Source organism: Fomitiporia mediterranea (assembly GCF_000271605.1).
Source record: "Fomitiporia mediterranea MF3/22 unplaced genomic scaffold FOMMEscaffold_8, whole genome shotgun sequence".
NCBI lineage: Eukaryota > Fungi > Basidiomycota > Agaricomycetes > Hymenochaetales > Hymenochaetaceae > Fomitiporia > Fomitiporia mediterranea.
The window spans coordinates 2,456,281-2,474,087 of NW_006760393.1; the positions used below are offsets into that span (position 1 = coordinate 2,456,281).

General features: G+C 47.5%; 8 protein-coding genes across 8 annotated transcripts; 5 read left to right on the forward strand and 3 right to left on the reverse strand.

Moving 5' to 3' along the window:
• Positions 1-1,727: 1,727 nt before the first annotated feature.
• Positions 1,728-2,446, reverse strand: FOMMEDRAFT_30169 (uncharacterized protein; the record flags this gene model as incomplete). Its single annotated transcript, XM_007268708.1, has 5 exons — positions 1,728-2,012; positions 2,057-2,081; positions 2,111-2,142; positions 2,181-2,239; positions 2,317-2,446. 5 exons carry the CDS (start codon positions 2,444-2,446, stop codon positions 1,728-1,730), a joined length of 531 nt encoding a protein of 176 aa, XP_007268770.1.
• Positions 2,447-2,741: 295 nt separating this feature from the next.
• Positions 2,742-4,657, forward strand: FOMMEDRAFT_30170 (uncharacterized protein; the record flags this gene model as incomplete). Its single annotated transcript, XM_007268709.1, has 9 exons — positions 2,742-2,750; positions 2,786-2,904; positions 2,936-3,076; positions 3,146-3,184; positions 3,235-3,462; positions 3,517-3,696; positions 3,767-4,356; positions 4,462-4,464; positions 4,521-4,657. The coding sequence occupies 9 exons, from the start codon at positions 2,742-2,744 to the stop codon at positions 4,655-4,657; spliced, it is 1,446 nt and encodes a 481-aa protein (XP_007268771.1).
• A 2,508-nt stretch (positions 4,658-7,165) lies between these two features.
• Positions 7,166-9,465, forward strand: FOMMEDRAFT_21873 (uncharacterized protein). The gene is made up of 6 exons (XM_007268710.1): positions 7,166-7,627; positions 7,686-7,955; positions 8,012-8,646; positions 8,708-9,025; positions 9,084-9,153; positions 9,209-9,465. Exons 3-6 carry the CDS (start codon positions 8,357-8,359, stop codon positions 9,275-9,277), a joined length of 747 nt encoding a protein of 248 aa, XP_007268772.1. The 5' UTR covers positions 7,166-7,627; positions 7,686-7,955; positions 8,012-8,356; the 3' UTR covers positions 9,278-9,465.
• FOMMEDRAFT_88518 (Yos1-like protein) lies at positions 9,456-9,757 on the reverse strand (the record flags this gene model as incomplete). Its single annotated transcript, XM_007268711.1, has 2 exons — positions 9,456-9,610; positions 9,664-9,757. 2 exons carry the CDS (start codon positions 9,755-9,757, stop codon positions 9,456-9,458), a joined length of 249 nt encoding a protein of 82 aa, XP_007268773.1.
• Positions 9,758-9,959: 202 nt separating this feature from the next.
• Positions 9,960-10,994, forward strand: FOMMEDRAFT_135698 (ribosomal protein L22; the record flags this gene model as incomplete). The annotated part of the gene is made up of 5 exons (XM_007268712.1): positions 9,960-9,993; positions 10,049-10,145; positions 10,204-10,405; positions 10,484-10,688; positions 10,750-10,994. The coding sequence occupies 5 exons, from the start codon at positions 9,960-9,962 to the stop codon at positions 10,992-10,994; spliced, it is 783 nt and encodes a 260-aa protein (XP_007268774.1).
• A 153-nt stretch (positions 10,995-11,147) lies between these two features.
• FOMMEDRAFT_111367 (oligosaccharyl transferase alpha subunit) lies at positions 11,148-13,005 on the forward strand. Its single transcript, XM_007268713.1, has 6 exons — positions 11,148-11,471; positions 11,548-11,751; positions 11,812-12,105; positions 12,160-12,567; positions 12,628-12,766; positions 12,821-13,005. Exons 1-6 carry the CDS (start codon positions 11,179-11,181, stop codon positions 12,956-12,958), a joined length of 1,476 nt encoding a protein of 491 aa, XP_007268775.1. The 5' UTR covers positions 11,148-11,178; the 3' UTR covers positions 12,959-13,005.
• A 38-nt stretch (positions 13,006-13,043) lies between these two features.
• Positions 13,044-14,238, reverse strand: FOMMEDRAFT_169608 (uncharacterized protein; the record flags this gene model as incomplete). The annotated part of the gene is made up of 5 exons (XM_007268714.1): positions 13,044-13,163; positions 13,232-13,553; positions 13,636-13,854; positions 13,909-13,940; positions 14,006-14,238. The coding sequence occupies 5 exons, from the start codon at positions 14,236-14,238 to the stop codon at positions 13,094-13,096; spliced, it is 876 nt and encodes a 291-aa protein (XP_007268776.1). The 3' UTR covers positions 13,044-13,093.
• A 439-nt stretch (positions 14,239-14,677) lies between these two features.
• Positions 14,678-17,619, forward strand: FOMMEDRAFT_135700 (SIN1-domain-containing protein; the record flags this gene model as incomplete). The annotated part of the gene is made up of 9 exons (XM_007268715.1): positions 14,678-15,366; positions 15,421-16,208; positions 16,260-16,334; positions 16,391-16,661; positions 16,725-16,963; positions 17,022-17,095; positions 17,146-17,226; positions 17,281-17,464; positions 17,519-17,619. 9 exons carry the CDS (start codon positions 14,678-14,680, stop codon positions 17,617-17,619), a joined length of 2,502 nt encoding a protein of 833 aa, XP_007268777.1.
• Positions 17,620-17,807: the final 188 nt, after the last annotated feature.

Sequence of the window (17,807 nt, forward strand, 5' to 3'; positions counted from 1 at the left end):
GGCCCATAAATTCTACACGCTAGGGTGACAGTTAGTTGCCGGACTGAAAGTTTGTATAGGACTTAAATGAAGGCGTTCTCGCTAACACGAAAACGGAAAATACTCGAAGAACTTTAATTCAGCCAAAGGCATTCGCTAGATAATTTTTTGGGCACTCATTATCGGTACTATTATGTACCTTGTCCAGTCCAGGAATAGCTGAAACCAGAATCCTACAACCAAAGGTCTGACAGAAAATGGGGCTTTCAATTCCAGAGCAAACTTTCAGAATAACACGGAAATATTCACTCAATCCGCCGGTACGCTCTGCAGCGCTTTATATGAGGGTGAGGTAAAATAGTTTGTTGTTTTATTTGTCGACGAGGATTGATTGACGCCCACGATGAAAACATGACACAAATTTCTTCATCTACTATTAATTGTCATAAGAAATGCTATTCTTGCTAGAGTGCAATTGACTCAGCACCAAATCTAAGCAAGCAACGTGTTTACTATCGATTCACCAAATTCGTCGTCCTTAGTGTTCTTGCACTGCTCTTGTCTTGCCTTGAGGTAGCAAAACGAGTCAAGCACATAGGCGCCCGAGACAAAACGCAGCAAGGCTCTTTTCCAGGGTTAAACCTTATTTCAGAAGCGCCGATGAACTTTGAATGTCAGGATCAACCTTTGAAGCCCGAGAAAGTCGATTTCTGTGATGGAAACAAAGTGATAGCTTTGTGGCTATACCCTTTGCTTTGATAAGAGATGAAGCATATTATTTAACCAAGTTCCAGTTTATGCCAGGTTTTAATTTCTGAAGCAGTATTACTGTTTTACTGTATGAATATATGCCAAAAGGACAAAAAGTCTGAAAGAAACGTGTTCACTATCCTTGGCATTGTTGATAAACCGGTGTTACCGAATGAAGTAAGTAGGACCCACAAACGATAAGCGCCGGTCTATTAAAGGACTTATTGAAGGAAATAGAGGAATCAGGGCATCAGTTCTGGCAGGTCACGCATGGGCCATAATTCAGTTACGATCAGTACCTCTGTTTGGTTATCAGCATGCTTCTGAGCATCAATCTACTCCACCTATGTTCATACGAGTGAATCGGACGCTGACAAAGAGCAGAGGGGAAAGTGTGAGGAAGGTGTCGTGAAAGCTCTTCGGCCCTCGATAACCGGGAACACGGACCAAATGATCCAATTCAAGAGGTTTGATGTGTGATGTTAGAGAAGACGGGCAGGTGTAATTGAGAAACCTTCGTGGCCGTGCATGCTTCCACTGCACTTTGTTCTCCGCCATGGTTCTGGGCTGGCATAACGTAATGAGATAACCATGTTATTAAAGTTTCCCAACCGCTGTGCCTCGTTTGCGGGATCCGAAGATGAACCGTCTTCTAGGCGCGCAAAGAGGGTGATCAGGAATATGTACTGAATTATCTGTTCTGGGCGGAGCAATGCACTGTCCGACGGTCGGGAAGTGCTCTGTAGACAGCAGGGCAACCGTGAACGGCAGAAAGCGGACACTGTATAGAACGGGCGTTTATGGCTAGCCTGATAGGGGAGCAAAGTGCATGAGCGTGACGCCGTTTCGGACTAAGGTTACGAAGCGATTTATGTAGTGGCTGTGTAGCCATATAAGGGAAGATGCGTGAGACAAATCGGGAAAGCGATTTCAGAAAGCGGAGGTCGGTCATGTCGGATACCCAGTCTGCCCTATGTCGGTGCGCAGGCCCAAAATCATCAACCTAGGAGAGCAATAATATTGTGGCCTGTGCTACAGACTCCTAGTATATGTTTCTTTTTAGCCATTGACTCCATACGAGTCACTCTTAACCATTTATTCATCGATACCGGCACATATTGAACCTCTGTACTCATACACGTGCATAACGCATTGAAAATAACCACGAGCGCTTTTGCGCCAGGCTCAACGCCTTTCAAGAGCTTGTAGACCTTTCTTGCTAGTCTTCGACATTCAGGTACCTCGTCCTGAGGGACTGCTTCGCTCAGCCCAGGTAAGCAAGCCTATTTCGGAACACATATGTGCTACGTGATTGACTGGAACTTACTTTCCCGATCTTTGTAGCATTGACCCTTCGTTACCGTAGAAGCTTCGCACGCACCCTATAGAAAACCTCTTCACCTCAGCAGGTTCCTAGCCTAAACGTAAGTAACCTGCAAATACGGACCTACCTGGACGCCCGATAATCTGACGCCCTCTTGCGCATTTCGACTAAATAATGATTGACGGCCTACAGCGGTAAGGTCACGTTGGAGACGCGCATTCATCCAAATACTTAACGTGGACATCGGTTGCGCCTCATTTCACCCTTGCTGTTCCCAATCCGTCGTTCTACTTTGTAGCCTTCGACGGAAGTCTTCTCCGTGACTCGCGGTAACGGTGAGCTGGGGGCCTCGGCAAGACAAACCTCTGGATCTTCTCCTAGGTACGTGAGCATAGCCGATTCGCCTTATTAAGACAATAACCAAACCACGATTTTATCACACTTACAACGCCACTTATATGTCAATCCTTTTAAAAATACGCGCCTCCCTCCCGTTCAGAAAGCACACCAACCCCAATCCCTTTGTCCCTCAGTTTGCCCAGCTTAAAGCTGGTGCCTTGCCTCATACGGGCCTAAAACTTCATATTCGGAATACTTCTCCGACGTCTACCCCGCAAACACTCTCCGTTATGGACAACAATGACCAGCGCCTAAAGAGAGAGGAGGCTCTCCAGCGTTCTCTTCGAGAATGTACTACGTATGTTTCATTGGAACGCTATGGCATGTTTACAGGCTGATCATATATCAAGTAGCAGACTTACTCATTTCAACCCATGCACGCTCAAGCATGCCCACAACGCGCCCACTCTCACGTCGCGTGTTCAATGGAGCACCGGACGGTCTCAAACGGGGTGAGTTCCTTGTTTTCCTGGCTGTGTTCAGTTTAACCGATTCCCAACAAAGGAGTGTTCCCGTCAGAGACACCAAATATCTATCCAAGAGCACAGAGGAAGACGCCCATGGTTCCAATTATTCGCCGGGTCCATCGGAAATGGACGAGCTAGACGAGTTGATACCGTCAGAGTATGTTGACACTGTCAATCCATGCAAGTTTACTCATGGCTGATCTATTGTACTTCCACTGTTGATCAGTGATGAGCAGCCTCCGCCATGCAGTCACCCATCAACCGGGTGAGTGAGAGTCACTCTGTTTACCGCACTGGTTACTTACATTCTACCAGAACCTCCGAGCCGTCACGGCCTTCATATACAGCCAGGAAGGCTCTTTCTACCAGCGAGGACACGTATTCCGCCCGCTCCTATTCGGATTCGTCGGATACGGAAAGGCGCCAACCAAGTTTTCCGGGGAACAGGGACATTATTGACAGCCGTTTCCCTAGTGCCAGTCCCAGCCCACCCACACAACACAGTACTGAGCTTGAGACACCCTCACCACTTAGTGACACACCGTAAGAGCCAATATTCTCTACGGTCTTGAGTGATGCCTCACCTGAACCGAATAGATGTCGCTGGGATCATTCATACGACTCCGCGTCTACATCGCTCGGCTTGCATCTTAGCCCGAGCAGAAAGCCTTTGTCAAAAGATGATGCGCTAGACCGTGTTGGTTCATGGCGTGCTGAATCGCTTCGAAATGGAGCGGACAGGGATAACTCACGATATGAACGCTATGGTCCCGAAAGGTCAGTCGCCGCATTTTTTACTAGTGTATGTAAAATCGGCGTTGAAATTCCTTGCCTCATAACTCCCTAGTCGTCACAATATATCGAGAAATGTGCGCGCGGCTTACTCGCCATCAATAGCAACGTCTTCCACTCCGTCAAGTCCTCGACCCGTTCTTCCATCTATACATCATCTTAATGCTACGCTGCCTGTGAACACAGGCAACACTCCTGGTGTCATGCATTGGCGGTTTCGAGAACCAGCGGAGTCGCGCAACTTAAAGCGTATCAGTCCCGCTTATCAGAGCTCAGCGGATCATTATGACAATTCCCGCTCATCGACGGCTTCGCCAAACGCACTCCCGCCTTTGTTACCTCACATAAAAATGATCGCGCAGGGCTATTCGGCACATCGTCCAGATGTGCCATTGATGCCTCTCCCCGTCGTCCCGCACCCAGCTGTAACGAATCCGGCACCGGCACGAAACAAGAATGCTTGGAAGGACTATGCTCAGTTAATCTCAGGACCGAACGACCAGACCGAGTTCCGCTGCGTCTGGCGTGTCGGTTTTGCCGGAGAGTCTACTGATCATTGTGGATATACTGCCAAACGGCACCTAGTGAAACGCCACATTGAAACGCGCCATCTGCAATTCAAGTACGAATTCTGTATTTGCCGTAGTGCGTTGGTTATCTTGAACTAACTCGTGCTTCTAGGGATCATATTTGCCCGTACTGCGGCAAGGCATTCCCGCAGAGAGTATCACTAATGATCCACGTGAATAGACAGTGAGTACTAAAATCCCGCCGTCCTTGCCCAATACGATTCTAACGCGTGCCGGAAGTACCGGAGCCAAACCTCATCCGTGCCGCTACGTTGACTGCGACAAGACCTTCAGTGATCCCGCCAGGAGACACAAGCACATGGTCGAGGCCCATGGGTACAATCCACAAGGTCCTCGGAAACGTCATCGCACCGTAGATTCATATCACTCAAACACAGTTTTCGAAACGCTGGCACCTTGGACCGCAAAAGGCGAAGGCCTCGAAGCCCCAGCCAATACCCAACGCTGATGCAATTTTACCCACCAGCTCTTCTTCCACGGCTTTCTGGATAACTTACAGTTCCTTCTTTTAAATATTGGGTCTTTTTAGCTGTACCGTTAGTGGGAATCTGCTATACTCTTCTGAATTCTCAAAAGCTTTTCACACTGTTATCGTCCATGCACTGCTCTGTCTTTGTTTACTTGCACTATCGTCCTGGCTGTTTCCTCCATATTTATTTTGACACCAAATTCAGGATATATCATTTAACCTCTGTCATTGGTGCTCGGTTTCTCTAACGCATTGTAACTTCGATTCTTCCAATGTTTCATGTTCCTCGTGGTCTTCCTATATGATATATCTATCGCATTTCACATACTCACTCTTCTCAGTTAACGCCCCCAATCCGCCCCTGTTTTAAGAATTGACTGCCGTTCACGATACTCATACCAATGTATACACTATCAGCTTCTATCAGGAATGTAGATTAAATATACACTATTGCTAGTACTCTCGAAGCTAAAGTCCTTGAGGTACCTTGTCTTCTATCGGAGTTTTGCATTGCACGAACGAATCTGATTCACCATGTATTGTACTGCCTTCCGACTCCTTCTGGGAAAGGTTGTTTAGCTACATCAACGCGTGGTACTTCAGGTTCAGGTTGAAACAACTTCCTTTCTCCACCCCCTCGCGCGAAGCTTATCAAATACAGATTAGAAACGATGCGGAGTGTGAATGGAGTGGGATTGGGTATCGTATCATCTTTGATTCTTTCTTTCTCTTGGATATGCATCATGCGAAGTTTGTTGTAAGGGGGAAGATAGATAGATCTTGATATACTAGTATTTGCATATTGTCGCGTCTCTTCGCGTCCCCTTTCAATGTAGTTATGGAGTTAACTTTGGAGTCTGTTATTTTCACATAGTACTAGGTATCCTTGTACCAAAGGACAAATGCTTATGATGCGTACTATACGCGATTTTACACATTAAAAGGATGGAGCTTAGATGGTATGCGCAGATAGATGTGCACGGCGGGCGGGCGACTCGGATGGACCATGGCGTGGCGCACTACAACAATGTAAATCTCGATATACTCAGCCCTTTGGCCGTGTAGCTCATTTCTTCCCTGGACACATGTGTACATAGGAATCTGGATGGAAACACAGCCAAACTTCAGAAGGAAGGGCCTTCTTGGAGCAAAGTAGGTCAAATTAAGGACAATTAGAATTTGCTCGAACGTGCGGAGTTGGAAAGGAGGGTTCAGCATGTTGATGCTGCATGTAGAGAGACAAAGGGCGTTTTGGGGACAATGAGGAAGGAGGGGGAAGGCACGAGAATGTAACATTGGCGCCGCACGCTTCCAAATTCTTTTTTTCTCTCTGGTTTTTCAAATCAATTTTGAGTCTCGAAGAATTGCGCCATAGTGTAGTTCATCTCAGCGGCGGCGTGGCGTTGGAAACTCCGATTGCATAGCCAGCGTCTTGGCCTGTAAATTTAGAGCAGATCATCAAATTGTGAGAAATACTGATTTCTTCCTTATGCATTTTACAGCACAGTTAAAAGAAGTGATCGACAATATAGCAACCGTAAGTGCGATCTTCAAAACAATTCCCTCCTTGGATATCCAATGACCAATAATGCTGCATATCGCGTGGTCCGGGGATAACTGATGATAGTGTACACACAGTGATACAGCCTTCGGAAGATATTTGCTTTTCGCAGAGTATATACAAATAGACAGTTTCGGAGGAATTATTAGCTGCTGTGCTAAGCTACGGTATGAGTGTGTACTCCGGTTTCTCCACCGCGCGTGGTTTTTTTGAAATCGAAGTCGGCAGACGAGCGTCGGAACATGAGCAATATTGTTTGTGATGGGGAATCACGAAGAAGGCGTAAGACGCGGATACCCTCTTGGATTCAAAGGATTGAACGCAAACGTATAAATTACTGTTGCTCTGTGGAATGTGAAAAAAATATAAACAAATAAATCACGTCTGTGTGTCGGTAGTCAAAATATTCAAGGGCTGCACACGACACCCTTCGACGAAAGTCGTTGTGGAAAGTTACAACGAGTCACAAGGTACACAAAACCCTCAATCTGAGTGAATCTCGTTAGCAGCTCCGAGGGGAAAAGCGAGGCAGATAGCCAGCAGCCAGTCAGCCAGGTCAAATAAATCGAGGCGTTAAGATCTATGTTTTTTCTAGACTTGTTTTTTATTTGCCAGATTTGTGTGGGCGTTGCGGAAGACAGATGTGGTGTGGTCGTGGACCTGGAAATAAACTAGCTTGGCGAGGGGATCGACAGCCGATGTCAGCGTCCCGAATCGGCAAGGCCGTGGACACGAACCGAGGCTTCTAATTCATTCGCGCTAGACTGCACCCGGGAAAGGCGCTTTCCTAACCTGACTGACAGTTCCGGGTCCGGGGAACGTTGCCTGTCTGACCGACACACGCCGAACTTCCGAGGGCTGCCTCCGTTGCTGCTGCTAACCGCCCAACAACATCGAGATTTATATCTTTTATTCTGGGGGATTGACATGACGGGAAGACGACCGGTACTGGGCAGCCAGGCTGTTTATTCTCCATCCTCCGCCGACTCGAAAAGCGTACACGTCGATCCGGCGACATGCCACAACATCTCGCTTTTCAAAGGTGCGTCTTGTCGTTTGATTTCTTCGGGTCGGGCGCCGATTGGTCTACCATGTCGTAACTCGATTACTCACTGAAGGGGTGTTATTACTGGATAGAGCTTATGCGAGAGTATCGAAAAGTTGATGACAATGTGACGATGCGTCTGAATAGAACTGTTGCACAGTTCCGCGATCGCGATAGGATATCAACTGCTTCTGTCACGTCTCGTCGGCCGGAGGATGAGGCATGCGCGTACTTTTGGCAAGATCTCGTCTGTGCGTATAATCGATTCTTTGCAATTGTCATTTATAATGTACTCATAAAGATATATAGCAAATTGGAAGAGACGAACGGAGATAATCCAATATTGCGTGGACGTCGTGGACCAGAGTATCGATGGCAAGAGGAAAACTATCGAGAATGAGCGGTTAAGTGCCGATGCAGAATCCAGTTTGAAGGAAGCTTCTTACGCTGAGGAAGTTAGGGTATGCATGTCGTGTTATCCCTCCACTATCGTTCCTTTCATAATGTTGTGCTTTCAGCGAAATCAAATCCACAACGAGCTGACTGTTGAGGCCATTATCAGACAACGTTCGCTTGACGGTAATTGGGCTGACGTTAATATTATATCGAAGTACTGTACCTGACGTGTCATTAAGCTTTCAAAAACAGGTGTAGATTCTTTGAACCGCCACTATCAGACGCAGAAGCTCGGACATGGTGGGACAGGGCCAGCAAGGGACGTTAGTTATGATTTTAAACACACAACAACTTTGCGTTTATATCATTATCTGAACACACTGCAACTACCATAGGCACTTTTGTAGCTGTACATCTTCCACACTTGCAATTATTTTGTCGCATCAAACGAGCTGACTGTGGGGGTTCGGCGATTGCCGTTGAAATGACGCAACCGAATGTTCGCGTGTGCTCAGCTTCTGAGTCCGCTCTTTGCATTGGCAAACCGCGTGTGGCGTCACATTCACTTGCTCACTCTGCCTACCATGCCTCCTCCTACAAGAGTCCTTCTCGCAATGTTCTCGTTACCGCTGCTGCTGGTGCCGAGCGCCATTGCAGCGGTGGCAGCCCAAGGGCGACTCATGCTACAGTTTCCTAATTTCAGACCAGATGATGCCGAGCAAAGCACCTTATCTTTGGACGATGAAGTAAAAGTCCCTGTAACGCTCGGAGTCATGTCGCGCTGCCCCGACGCTCTCATTTGCGAAGCGACATTTGACAAGGTCGTCCCTCAAGTGATTGACAAAATTGACCTGTCCCTATCTTTCATTGGAAGGCAAGTGTTCAACATTTCATCGTCTTGCCCCTAATCACATACTTATGTAACGTAAATGCAGAATTAACGATTCAGAACCGGATTTTGGTGTAACATGCATGCATGGGCCGGATGAATGCGCTGGGAACGTCCAGGAACTGTGTGCTTCCAAGTACCTTGACGTACGAACGTGGTGGGCATATCTCAAGTGCCAAAACTTCAACGGTCGTAGCAAGGTCGGGAATCCAGATATTGCCCTAAAATGTGCAGACACGGCCAAGTTCGATTGGTTAGAGAGCGGCGTTGGGATGTGCGTGGGTGAGGACGGCTCGGGCAAGGGCGAAGAAGGTATACGGTTGCTAAAGGAAAGCGTGCAGAAAAGTGACGAACTTGGAATTCAGTATGTGTTGCCCCTTGACCCTATACTTCCATTGACTGATGCAATTGGTGGACACTAGGAAAAGCTGCACGATTTTAATAAATAACAAGCCTGTCTGCGTGCACGACGGCGCGTGGAAGGAATGCGGGGTGCGTAACAATCGTTTGTACTACTTCCCATTTCCAACTTATATCTCCCTTCCAGGACGGTCACGCGCCTGAGGACTTCGTCAAGCAGATAAATGACGAATACGACAAGTTAAACATGGCCTGAATCCGGACTACACTATATTTACAATGTCGCGCGCTGTGGTAGTACGTGATTATGGACCTCCAAAGGCGAGCTCGTAAAGGATGACCGTGACGTTGATGAATATTAAAGGCACTATATATATGCATTTTTTCAGCATTTAACTCATTTTCTTTTGTATATCATGTAGTAGTTTTATCTTTTACATACCTCGCATTAGTGTTCGCACTGCAGTTATTAAATTAACGAGTTTCGCTGTGATGCTTATTTCCGGAGGATTCCCGCCCATGCCTGTGTAAGGGTCGTATGGCTGCGCGAAAGCTGGTTGTGCTTGTTGTGCTTGTGCTGTCCAACCGACTGCGAAACAGATTAGGAGGCAGTTCAATCCCGTGAATGATATTAACACGTACTCCGTGCTAGGAATCGTTCTTCGTTAAGAATTGCCATCGCATTTATGAGTAGTAAGGTGACTTTGAATAGCCCTCCGAACCAGCTGTACACCATCATTGGATTGACAGACCAGATTGGAAGGAAAGGAGGACGAGGTTGCCGTCTGGAGGAGTGAAAGAGAAGTGAATTTCAAGATGCGCGCAGAATCTGAGTATGGACGTGTCCTGCACGTGATGGATTTGCACTCCGTTTTCGGTGTTTTGCTTTCTACACTCTTGCGAAGTTGTGAACTCATATTTCTCCAGAGGTTGCCTTCATGCAGTCCTCTTTCATAAATGGTTTAAAGACTGGTGAGTTTCTTGTTTTTCCTGTAAGAGTATCACTAAGGAAGTGTTGTTTGAGCAGCATCGCGCAGAAAGACGCGCAGTTCTCTGATACCTGCCCAACCAAGCCTTGTCGCCTCAACTTCACGCACAACTATACAATGGGACCAACGTCGAACGTGCGGAGATTTTTCAACTATTCTGTTATTTTAATGGACTTAATTACCGGGTGTGTAGGGCGTGGTTCCCCACAGACTGGATCCGTAGGACCATGTCTCCACAGATTCGAGAGAAGGATAGCGAGAAAGAAGTAGAGGCGGCACGGCAACAAGCGAAGGAACGTGGAGAAGCGAGTCTTTTTGAATATGAGGATGTCAGTCCTGATGTACAAGCCGCTATCGCAAAAGCGACTGGACGAGAGGTGCAAAAGCCAGTAGAGGTGCATCATAAAAACATATTTTGACAGCTTTAATATTGCATTCTGACTCGCTATTGAATTTTCCGTATGATATTATAGCATCGCGGTGCTACGAAGAATTTCTGGATTTCGCATCGGAAACTTAACAAACTGGCTCATCAGATTTCTGGAAAACCCATTGATTCAGCCATCCTGCAAATGATCTTCAGCGAGAAGAGGGCCTCGGGGCGTATCAAAAGTATGCTTGCTCAAGCAAAGAGCTCTGCTGTTACTCGCGGAATGGATTCCGAGAGGCTTGTCGTTTGTACGTTCCACCTCAGTACCTTTTTGTCTTGCACCTCTGAATCATTTTATGTCTTGTTCAGCCGAAGCATGGGTAAACAAGGGAAAAGGTGGTAGACAAATGAAACGACTGGAGATTAAGGGCCGAGGTAGAATAGGTATTCGTACACGATACAACTCGAAGATGGTCGTGATGCTCCGCGAAGGATTGACCTTTGAGGAGAAGCGTCAAAGGGATCGTGAGGCACGTTTGAAGAGGATTGTTTCGTCGGGTTTGAACCGGGAAGACGTCCCACTCCGGAACCCGAGCTCACAATGGGCCTGGTAGTCTACCAAGGATCAGCTCTGAATTTGTTTATATTCAAAATAATATTTCTTCAACGCTTCTTCGCGTGTCTATAAATAGTCATATTAGTCATCAACGCGCAGCATCCACCAATTCCGAGTAGTGACACGTCTACACCATCCACTCAACTAAACGCGTCGTCGCAAAGCGAACGACGTCCTCAACCATGGCGATATATCGTCACTTGTTTTTACTTGTCTCACTGATATGTTCTGTGTTCACTTATGTTGTCGCCGACCACTCCTTTGAAAATACCGCCATTGTGCGGACTGTTGAGCTTGCTGGCTCGCTCGTGCATGTCAAGACCACGTTTGCCGCAAAGGCGCTTGAGACTGGGGCGATGATTTATGCGTTTGCTCTTGGTCGCGAAGATGGAGAGAGGACAAGTTTCATGGAAGCGCGTTTGAAGGGTGAACAGGAGCCGCTTGAGCTTCAGCGCTTTGGACTTAACGCGAAGTCGTACGTACCGTGCCTTTGAGCTGCTACCTTTTCTGTATTCTAACTTTCTTCCGTGACACACCATTGGTAAATTCAGAAACACGTACTTATATGCTGCTGTATTGCCGAACGGTTTGAAGAAGGACGAAGCTATTACGGTTGAGCTTGAGACTGTTCAAACTCACGCGACGTATCCTTGGCCTCCTGAAGTTGGTCAAAACGCCGAGATGTCCCTCAAGTATGAGACAGATCTCTTTATCCTGAGCCCTTACGCGACTTCCGTTCAGCGTACGAAAATCAGGTATATTCCACCATCGTCATATCTGAGTCTGCATCTTAAACATTCAATTCGTTTTTGCAGAGCATCAAGCCCAAGGATTAATTCGTATACTGAACCGAAAGGATTAGACGCATTCACGTTCGAAGCTCCAGTGACCAAATCAGGCGCGACAATTACCTACGGTCCATACAACAACATTCCAGCGTCAGCGAACGCCGATTTCATTGGTAGCACACAGCAGCGCATTACGGTTCACTACAAGCATAATGAGCCTGCCCTTGAGATTACTAAAATGAAGCGGGCGGCAGAGGTTAGCCATTGGGGTGCGAACATAAATATTCAGGATGATATTTGGCTGCATAATGCTGGACCAAAGTCAGTCTCTTTGCTTAGCTCTATTCACTACAGTCAATAACGCCATCTTTTCAGGCTCAAGGGCCATTTCTCGCGCCTGGATCACCAGCGTCAGGCTTATACGAACCAGCCGGCCGGACACATCATGCGCGCAGTCAACTTATATCTTCCTTCTGGTGTACACGATGTCTATTTCATCGACACCGTTGGCAACGTCTCGACATCTCGTCTTCGCGAGGCACCATCCGTCCCGAAGGGTGCCCGCTCAAAACAGTCAAGCTGGCTTGAGCTTCGCCCGCGTTACCCACTCATGGGTGGCTGGAATTACAGCTTCACTCTCGGATTTGACGCGCCTTTACAGGACTGGGAGGCGTACGACAGCCGTGATGGACGTCATTTAGTTGCTGTACCTATGCAGACGCTGTTCCCGGATACTGTTGTTGACGAGGCGGAGATAAAGGTGATCTTGCCGGAAGGCGCAATGTAGGTTGCTCCAGTTCAGATTTCACTGCAATTACTTAAATCTGCTCGTCTAAATACCAGAGACATTGAGGTGTATCCACCTTTCCCTCCATTATCTGTCAAGAAGTCAATGCACAAGTCATATCTAGACTCAAAAGGCCGACCAACTGTCTCGTTCTTCTACAAGAACCTGACAGATAGACACGTTGGCTTCATCTACGTGGGTCCCTTCCAATGTATGCGTTGTTTTCCATTACTTAAGACATTGCCGTAGGTCGGGTACAAAGTCCCTTTCACCGAGCATCTCAGAAAACCGGTGACCATCGCAGTTGTCTTCTTCGGGCTGTTCATTGTTTCCTCCGCTGTGCGACGGGTAGACATGAATATTCGTCGAAATGGCGGAAAGCAGTAAAAATTGACTTCTCCCTGTCAATGATTATTTATGCTCAATAGGAATTATTTTTGACACTCAATGATGTTGCAAACGAATGAAGGGTGTGAATGGTAATACATAAGGTAAGTTATTAGAACTGGTTAAGCCTAAATTTCATAGTCTTTCTGGCCTCTCCGCGAAACTGTGTAATGTCATGAACTTGCAGCCCGGTGGAGCAGGCATCCTGATGGCAAAAGGAAGAATTATCAGGTTTCATGTTCATCGTACCAAGGAAAGGGGGAATGAACGGACGAATCAAGCGACGTATACACAGCTCTTCCATTCCGTGTCGGGCACGAGAAATACAAGCCATTGTTCGTACGTTTCCCATAGTCGAAAAACAATTTCGTCCCTCTCCAGCGCCAAGTTCCGTCCAATCCCTTTGCATCTTCACCTAATTCGATTTTTAACGGTGCTGGGTGGGGTGAACCTGACGAGTCGTTGGTTGCTGTGACGTTTAGGACGTTCACGCGGAGGATGGAGGTTAGGTTTGTAGGTTGCCAGAGTTGACCGTTGTGGATGTAGAATAATGGGGGTGAGGTGTTCTCGAATATTGTCGCGGGTCCTGCGACTCCTGAAAACATCCAGCATCCATACATGCAATATCATTGAGCAAACTTGACAACTTCAGCCTCATAAACGACGGAGATATTCACCTTTCGTCGTAGGTATACTCAGATACTTCGGACGATACTGCCTGTAATCGATACCCTCTGAAATAGCTTCAATAACTGTTGCGCCGGGGACGAGAGATCCTATTGAGCTATGTGGTTGTGTGGCACACCCGCCGTCCCATTGTGGTAATGCGCGTGCTAGCTTGAGCTTAAGTGTAAGTGCGAAGATGAAAGTAAGGACCCAGAAGAGGCGGAACATGTCTGATGCGAAGGAGGAGTATGGGCGTGTTAACATTGAGCGGGCTCAACGTGTACCAGGCAAGGCGAGGGACGTCAGAGGGCGGAGACTAGACATGTGTGAGGTGGAATATATCTCAAGGAAGATTAGACGTGTAAGGAGCCAGCATATGACGCAGTGCGTATGCATGCTTGAACATAATTTTCCGATTGCCCGAGGCTTATGTGGTGTCCGAACATGTACCACGGTACCGAATGAAGGGCGAGTATCCGTATAGGGAAGGCGAAAGAGACGTTCGCTAGTTCTTCGCGGAATTTGCGGAGGAAGTATTTAGTGCTCGGTACCGTTGTGTTTGCTGTATACGTGGAACAACGTTGACACTCCGCATCGTCACTACGTCCGTACATTGAAGGTCACCGTGCAAATTTACGCATTACGTTTTTAGTGGACGTCGATAATAATACTAATATGGCAGACATCGAAATTTAGACATTTCCCCAAATCACGTGTTGCGCCATGAGATTGCGACGAGCGTCGATCGCGACCACTATGATGCTCTTTGAGTTATACGACCACTAAGCCACGCTGAGCGCTGTGTTTTGGCAGAGGTATGGCACTAACGTGCGACCCAGAGTACGTTGAAAATAGTTCCATACTACTTAGCAAAGAATACTTACTCATGAATCGTTTAGCTACTTGATTCACTCGCTGCGCCTGAATTACTTACGCCATGTCGACACGGACCCTTATGGGCCCAGGATAATCACCTTTGATCCACGATATCAGTCCAACAACCACATCGTAGCATCTGGCTTGGCAGATGCGGATCGTTGGCCAGAACTCAATATGCCTTCGAGCCCTCCAGTGTCTGATGACGAGGGTACTTCGAATGCGCCTAACGGACGGCGCATGCATACGGGCTTTCCTGGCGCTACGGGTCTCAAATATACACAGACGATAATGGGTCATAGGGCTGGTATGGCTGGAATGCGTGTATCGGGAAGGCGTGTAATGCACGGCAGAGAAGCTAGCATAAGGCGCTCGATCTCGGCATCAAGCTCAACCCCTCGGCGAGTACGAGCAGGTAGTGAGCCGACACCCGCAGCAATAATAAATACAAATGATGGAGAAGGTGCTTCTGCATCCCCTGGAACCCATGATGAGTCCTTGATACAGGTTAGCAAGCGCCGAAGCGCGGGAGGAACCTCTCTTCAAGAGATGCCTTCAACCTTGATTGACAAGGCTGAACTCGAAAACAAGGCAGAGCCCGGATCCGTGACCAACCTTCCCGCAGCTTTGCAGGGTATGCCTCATATCGCCGCGGTCCAAGCTAGACGCCAACGGAGAAGGGCGCACTTTTCATCCGGGAGAGACAATGGGAACCGACCAATTATCATTTCGGAAACAAAGCTGAATCCCGAGGAGTCTTCATCAGATGAGGAAGCAGGGAACAGTTCGGGAAGCTTGACTGATGATGATGACTACGTTGTTGAGGTCGAAGGAAGTCTAGATGCTGAGAACGATGGCTTTGATCCGTAAGTGTACGAGCACCTATGTTCAGCCAGTCAAGCTTATCAAATCGCCTTTAGTGATTTTGCTCCGCCACGCATTGCCTTGAATTCAGATAGCTCTGAGTTTCTCAACTCGGCCTCCAATTCAGCGTTGTCCACCTCAATCTCGTCGGCTTATAACTCGCTCCAAATTGGAGGAAGTGCTCGAGGAAAGGGCAAACTCAGTCCTGTTAGCGAAACCCGTCCGTACGAATATTCTTCAGGGCCCTCTAATGCACCAGATAGTAGTGTAGATGGGACGGCATCTGAAGCAACAACACGACGAGATGCAGGTTCGCATATTGATGATTATTTCGAAATAGTCAAACCCCCTGCACCTGCTGTGCGCTTGTCAGGCCATCTAAAGCGGGCGAACGAAGAAATGAGCTCTAACAAGAGGCTATCTTCGGACAAATCTGCAATTCCTTCTTCAGAGGAGTTGGTATTCACGCGGCGGAAGGTCCCTCCTGCTCGTTCCGTATCATCCGGTCTCACAGCGAAACTGGCAGCATCAGACACATCCTCGAATCCGTTCACAGAGTTGTATGCATTAATCTCGGGCCGTGCTGAGGTTGCGTCTATGGAGGTTACCGTGTTCTTCCCACATGCGACGAAACCTGCAAACAAACCTCTGAAATTGACTGTCCGTAAAGATGCAACGATCGAAGAGGTCATTGGGTTTTCGTTATGGAGCTACTGGGAAGAAGGCTGGCTGCCAAAGCTCGACGAGGGACTGTCAGACGAAAGAAAGAAAGAAAGACTGAGTGCGGTTGGTTGGATTTTACGTATTGCGGAAGATGACGGAGAAGTCGATGAAGATTTTCCCGGTCCGTGATTTGTTGCTGGTGTGTTACCATAACTGACGTGTGTCCTTGCAGCTCCGGATAGAATGGGAAAGATTTCCAAGTTCAACTTCGATGCATACGCTATTTTGGAAGCAAACCAAGGCCAAGGTAGTTTTATTGTACTCATGCTTGCGAGTGTGCTCTAATAGAAATGATGGTTGTAGCTGCACAAAATGCACAATTGGAAGCAAAGATTGTACGCCGCCCTTCGCGTATCATTGTTTCGAAGACCCCGTCCGCAGGGCTTGCACCGCCTGCTCCCCCATTGCTTGGGCCAAGTGTCAGCACTACGCCTGCTTCAGCTCTCGGCACATCTGTAGGGATGTTAGGGACCTCTCTCAATATTTCCTCGAGCCATGGCTCCCAAGTGCTACTTCGAATCCGCATGGCGAACGCTGACGAAAAGGCGACGCATTATATGACGACCATTTCTGTGTACGTTCCTTAATGTTACTAGCGAAGACAGCTCAATCTTACAAATCATATTTGCCGACTTAGTTACTCAACTATGTACATGCAAGAGGTCCTTGAACATATTTGTCGTAAACGCAGAATCGAGAACCCGAAGGAATGGGCGCTTCTTTCGGACGATCGAAAGATTCTTGTGCCGTTGGATCGCACGGTCGCGTCACTCGAGGGCAACTCACATCTCGTGCTCATCCAGCGCGTCCATTTGCCTGAACATGGCTTCGCTATCGACGGGGACAAGCGAACTACGAGGTCTATTGACCCTAATGGTAAGAAAGCAATCTTGCCTATTGCAGTTGACGAACTAAGTGCTCAAACATCACCTAGCCTCAATTTTCAAAGGCGTATCGGAAACTCAGCCAAAAGGGAAGGGTGTAGACCCTGCCTTCGACGTTTACAAAGTATGTGTGCAGCATCAAGACTGGGAGCGGAATGCTGATATTTTGTACAGCGTTATACTGTATTTAGGAAAGTGCCTATGCTGGTCGCTCGAATGGAGCGAACACTTGCCATTGATGGAGATTATATCCATGTAAATCTAAGTCATTGGTTTCGGGAACGACGTGATACTGACACACGAGATTAGATCATGCCTTCTGCAAACAAGGCCCGCGGCGTTTTCGATAGTGGCAAAACTGTCTCATATCACATTAAATCCGTGGTGAACTGTAGTCAGTCCGGAAAGGGATCGGCGACTTTCAAGATTATCTTCCGTCGTGACGGCGGGGATAAGCGCTATGACTTTGAGGCTGAAAGCGCTCGATTAGCAAGTGAGTACAGTTTTGTTTCTATGTCGATAGAGTTGACATGACCTTCGTTTTTAGCGGACATTGTCTCGACGGTGAGAGGGATGAGAGTAAAGAGAGGGTTGGAGCGTTCAAGTACCGTTCATAAGATTCGGCGGCGCAGCCGTCAAGTCACTTGAAGTTGATAGATCATTTAATCCTTGTCTCATGAATACGGCTTTCTTTTCTATATATCGCATTGTAGGACCATTTCAAATAAATAAATTTATTCCAAATACCGTTGTACATCATATTGGGGCCCGAGGAGACAAGTCTGGGTTAAACGAACGAGTTTATTGGTCGGAAACGTCGATAAAAATTAGCTGTG

What these genes read in the sequence shown, in the direction of transcription:
- FOMMEDRAFT_111367 (XM_007268713.1), top strand. Translation starts at nt 11,179, where the DNA reads ATGGCGATATATCGTCACTTGTTTTTACTTGTCTCACTGATATGTTCT. An exon ending in TTTGGACTTAACGCGAAGTC is followed by an intron (nt 11,472 to 11,547) that starts GTACGTACCGTG and finishes TGGTAAATTCAG; the next exon opens with AAACACGTACTTATATGCTG. An exon ending in GTTCAGCGTACGAAAATCAG is followed by an intron (nt 11,752 to 11,811) that starts GTATATTCCACC and finishes TCGTTTTTGCAG; the next exon opens with AGCATCAAGCCCAAGGATTA.
- FOMMEDRAFT_21873 (XM_007268710.1), top strand. Translation starts at nt 8,357, where the DNA reads ATGCCTCCTCCTACAAGAGTCCTTCTCGCAATGTTCTCGTTACCGCTG. An exon ending in TCCCTATCTTTCATTGGAAG is followed by an intron (nt 8,647 to 8,707) that starts GCAAGTGTTCAA and finishes ACGTAAATGCAG; the next exon opens with AATTAACGATTCAGAACCGG. An exon ending in AGTGACGAACTTGGAATTCA is followed by an intron (nt 9,026 to 9,083) that starts GTATGTGTTGCC and finishes GGTGGACACTAG; the next exon opens with GAAAAGCTGCACGATTTTAA.